This window comes from Marmota marmota, unplaced genomic scaffold, assembly GCF_001458135.2.
Source record: "Marmota marmota marmota unplaced genomic scaffold, marMar, whole genome shotgun sequence".
Lineage (NCBI taxonomy): Eukaryota > Metazoa > Chordata > Mammalia > Rodentia > Sciuridae > Marmota > Marmota marmota.
Window position 1 is genome coordinate 52788373 of NW_026000005.1, and position 4636 is coordinate 52793008.

Sequence of the window (4636 nt, forward strand, 5' to 3'; positions counted from 1 at the left end):
ATGCGGACGCCAGGCTCGGGGACGCGCGGCGACGTTCACAGCCGCCGCGCGCCACCCGCGTCCGCGTTCTGGGGCTGCCCGCGGAGGCGGGACCTCGCGGCGACCGGAGGACATCCCCGAGTCCTCGGAATACCGCACAGGGCCGCCCCGAGCCCCCTCCGGAGCGCGTCCCCGGTAGGAAGCGGACTCCTGCGAGCGCCGCGCCGTGGGCGAAGGCACAAACGGAACGGGCCTGTCCCCTGGGCGCAGTGCCACCCAGGAGGCACGTTCCCCCGCGGTCAGCGAGGGCCAGCCTCGAGGACATCGTGTTACTGAAATAAGCCGGTCACCTAAAGACACGGTGTCCCGTTGGAGGCGCCGGGAACGTGCCTGGTGACACTTGAATCTGGTTAAGGTGGAAATTTCATGTTGTATTGTTTTGCCACAATTTGTGACGGAGAAAAGGGGGTAGGGAAGGAAAGGAGGGAGAGACCAGAGCCGAGAGGGAGCAGGAGGCGCCTGGCCTCGACTTGGTCCGCTGCCCAGAGTGCAGCCGCCTCCTCGTCTGAGGCCCAGCTCTGCACGTCTGTAAAGCCCAGATTTAGCAAAGAGCCCTGCTAAGCCAGCGCAGCCAGATGTGATCACCCCGACATCTGATGGGGTTCCTCCGCCCTCACACCCGTGGGTATCTGAGCTCCCTGGCCTCCTTCCCCAAGTCCTGTTTAGCAAGACGCACTGTGCCACCTTCAGTCACTTTCCGCCCATCACCCAGCCTGCTCCTTGCTGTCCACCCCCACTGATGCTGCCCTTGGAGTTGACCGCAGTCTTTCTCATTGGGAGGCCCCACAGGCCTTTGCCCCTGTCTTGGTAGTCCTGAATGGAGTCTCTTACCCGCCTTTAGTGTCCTTGAATCATCTTTTCCTTAACTTTCAGCAGTAGGTGGACATGGAGGTTGGGAGGGGCTGTGGAGGCCAAGGGACAGAGCAGAGATGTGAGGGTATTGTGGCCTGGACAGGGGCCAGCCTGGCCTGAGTGGACAGGGACTGGATTCAGGGCAGAGGAGCCTCAGATGCCAGGTTAGAGTGTGTCCCCTGAGGCACTGAGGGGGCTGCCACTGGCTGGCTTTCTTCCCTGACTGGGTGTGAGCCTCACGGTCCTCTTGGCTTGCACACCTTGCACAGATGGGTCTCACTGCACTGGGGCTGGACCTGAGGCACTCCTGCGCTGCCTGTCCACCCTCCCACTCCCACAGGACTGCCCAGGGCCACAAACCCCTCCCTCCTCAGCCTCAGAGCCTGAACCTGGGCCCTGACTCCCCTCACAGATGGGCTCACGTGTCCTCATTCCCTGCTGCCCTCAAGAGTGTGCTCTGTGTGAAGTGTGGACACCTGCCCTGGGCTGACTGCTGCCCAACTCCGTGTCCCCTGCTGGGGCTGGAACCAGCTCCTCTGACCAGCTGAATGGCTTTAACGATTCAGGCCGAGCCTCTGTTCCTGCCTCAGTTTCCTCACCAGCAATCTGAGGGTCATGGTGAGAACCGGAGGAGGGGGTGGCCCAGTGGCGACTCCCGTGGATGAAAGCGTGCAGACATTTATTAAAGCAGAGTCCCCAGGGATCAGAGCCAGCCAGGTTAGCTGGGGAGACAGTAGAGTGGAGGCACTGTGTGCAGCTGTGGGGTGGCTCACAGTGTGTCCCTGGCCTGTGGCACCCCATGGACTGTGGTGCCTCTTCAGTGGGAGGTTTACTGGTGTGAAGCCACCAGACCCCCACCCCACCATGGCTCTGGGTCACCCCAAGGCAAGGGCAGTGCAGTCAGGCAGGCGTCAGTCCTCCTGGTAGGGGACGTGGAAGCCCAGGGTGCTCCCCAGGGGGAAGTGGGCAAAGAAGGTGCGGGCCAGGTCCTCCAGCTGTGGGTAGGCGCCCAGGCTCTGCAGGTACTGCACGTAGTTCCAGAAGTCAGAGGTGGAGAAGGGCCAGTAGGGCAGGGCCGGAGGTTCAGCATAGGGGTCTGAGAGACAGGAGGCCACCTCAGGGACTGCCCACTGCCTGGAGACCCCTCTGGGGCAGGTAGACAGCCCAGCAGCACCTGCAGTGGTGGGGCCTTCTGGCCTGGAGCAGGGCCCAGGCTGCCCCTGATCATCCTAGGAACAGGGGCCAGTGTCCCTGCATCTTAAGGGTGCCAGGTCTAGGGACAGAGGAAGAGTCAGAGAGAAAGGGGAGGGATGAGGACCTGAGATGGAGGAGGAGGAGGGGGGAGGGGAGGGGAGGCCACCCTCACTCTGGGAGGTGCTGAACTGGGAGGAGCTGGCTGGTAGGATTGTAGGGGCTTGGGCAGTGTCCTGGGAGGGGTTCAGAGGAGAGCACAGCTTCCTGGTCCTCGAGTTTGGGCAAAGACACCCAGATAATACCTAACTGAGTTTGAACTTGAGGGAGGGCCCCCGGACCAATCCCAGGCCTGAGGGTGGGAATTTCAGGGCTTCATTGGCCAGGTGTGTTCCCAGGCTGCTGGGCAGGGCCTGCTGGCAGTGACCCACCTCCTCTCAGCTGAGCCAGGCTTCCCATCATGTCTGTCTGGTAAAGAAGCCCTGGCCCCAGCAACCACTGCTTCCACCCCCACCCACAGTTATTGATGTAAATGAAGAAAGAGCCAGGAAGAGCTTACCTGCCCCCTCCTGCACTGGCTTGGCCCCTGCAAAGGGAAGGGGAGGCCATCAGCCAAGCATCCCAGACCTGACCCACACTGCTGAGTGGACTACAGTATGGAGGGGAGAGCACCGGAGGGCAGAGGTCTGTCCCAGAGTGGCCCCTCACCTGCAAGAGGCCCCAGCAGGAGGCAGAGGGCCAGCCCCAGCATCCAGCAGGCCTCCATCATCCCCAGTTGCAGCCAGTCGACTCCTTAGGTCCACCTGCAGGAGTCCAGAGGGCGAGACCACTGTGCACCAGAGCCAGCCTTTCTGCCACCCCTGGGAAGCTAGTGTCTGCCCAGTGACTCCGACTTCAGTGGTTTCGAGCCATCATTCTCCCATGAAGCCCCCACCTGGTTGGCTTCATTGATTGTGATTACCTAAGAGTCTGCCTTCCTTGCCCTGGGATACAGTCCCAGGTCCCCAGAGGCTTTACCTTTCCTCCGTCTGCTCAGCCCAGCTGTGCAGCCTGGATGTGTCGCAGCCAGCTCAAAACCTCCTCTTTATACAGGGGCTGGGGACCAGGAAGGAAACGTCACCTGCCTGAACTGTCAAACTGAATATCTCATTCCCAGCCAGAGGACTGTGGGCTTTTGTAGCCCTGCGGGCAGCAGAGTCACGGGATCAACTTGTGAGACTTGGATCCAAGATCAAATTGAGAGAAAAGCATCCTTGTGCAGTCTGTTTCTACAGCATTCAGGACTGAGAATCAACCTTGGCACTTGGAACAAACCCACAAGAAAGCGGGCGTCTGCCACTGGACCCATGGAAGCTTCCTGTCCTGGGGTAATGTGGGTGAGCCCAGAGCTGCCCCAGCAGTCCAGCTGGCAGGAGTCACAGAATGACTGTTGAGCAAAGTCACAGGCAGAAAGTGTGGGGCTGAGCTGCACCTGTCTCCAAACCAGAGCTTTGGGGCTTATGCAGAGCCTGTCTCTAGTCTGGAAGGAGGGTGTCCCAGCCCAAGGGATGCCATCTAAAATGCCAAGGGGTCCTGAGCCATGAGAATGCACCTCTCTGCACACACCCCCACAGTGCCCGAGACCACCCTGCCTCTCCGAGTCAGCGCAGATTCCTGGCCCGGCCCGTGAGGTCTGCCATCCCATGGGACACTACCTGTCCAGGGGGCCGGTTCCTTTGTTTTTCCTCTCCACCCCAGGGTGCTTCAGGGGTGCTGGGAAACTTGCTCACCCACATGTTTTGGGATTCTGCACCCAAAGATCCCCAGCTCCACCCCAGTTTGCCCACAGATCCCCATCCTAATGGCTGAGGCCTATTCTTTCTCTAACAATCCCCTAAATTTACCCAGAGACCCACAGAGGCAGCAAATTCAACTTGCATGATAATGCAGACACCCACCAGATTAGACTTTGGGTTTCATTTTCAGAAACCTGGTCCCTGTCACTACAGGAGGTAACAGGTTCTCTTGGGGGCAGCTGCTTTGGGGTCTCCAAAACCACAATTCACTAAGAGAACACACAGGACTCGTCACGGGGATGCGCTCATGGTTGGTTTTATTACAACAGTCAGACACAGAGGGAAATCTGCAGGGGAGCAGGCCCGGGCCTCCCGAGTCAGAGGAGGACAGAGCTGCCCGGGGCCATGGCTCCCGCCCTGCTGAGATGGCATCCCAGGATGATGTTAGGAAAAGCACACCCGACAGCAGTCGCTGTATCTTCACGACTCCGTTCCTGATAGAGGACTCTGTCAAACATCTAGGAAGACGGACAGGGATGGTGTTTGCTGGTGGGGGACTAAAGGTGCACATAGGTTCTGTCTTCTCTTTCTGTACCTATTGTAGATAATTTATCTCATGTCAGGAAGTCTAAACAGCAGCAGCAGCAGCTCCCTGTGACTGGCCTCCACGTGGAGGCCCTGCCCTCTACACCCCTTGCCCCATCCACTGGTCCTCCCCCACCCCTGCTCTCCTGCAGTGGGCCAAGAAAGTCCTGGAGGAGGTTTGCCCCCCCCCCCCC

At 59.7% G+C, this 4636-nt stretch overlaps 1 protein-coding gene across 1 annotated transcript; it reads right to left on the reverse strand.

The window, feature by feature from the left end:
- Nucleotides 1–1566: 1566 nt before the first annotated feature.
- Otos (otospiralin) lies at nucleotides 1567–2887 on the reverse strand. Its single transcript, XM_015481665.2, has 3 exons — nucleotides 2791–2887; nucleotides 2642–2668; nucleotides 1567–1987 (listed from the first exon to the last, which is right to left on the reverse strand). Exons 1-3 carry the CDS (start codon nucleotides 2849–2851, stop codon nucleotides 1803–1805), a joined length of 273 nt encoding a protein of 90 aa, XP_015337151.1. The 5' UTR covers nucleotides 2852–2887; the 3' UTR covers nucleotides 1567–1802.
- Between the last annotated feature and the right edge of the window lie 1749 nt (nucleotides 2888–4636).

Bases quoted from the DNA above. Each gene is read 5' to 3' on its own strand.
- Otos (XM_015481665.2), bottom strand. From the start codon at position 2,851: ATGATGGAGGCCTGCTGGATGCTGGGGCTGGCCCTCTGCCTCCTGCTG. The intron at 2,669-2,790 runs GTGAGGGGCCAC...TTCCCTTTGCAG, and splicing joins CCTGCTGGGGCCTCTTGCAG to GGGCCAAGCCAGTGCAGGAG. The intron at 1,988-2,641 runs GTAAGCTCTTCC...CCTGTCTCTCAG, and splicing joins GCCAGTGCAGGAGGGGGCAG to ACCCCTATGCTGAACCTCCG.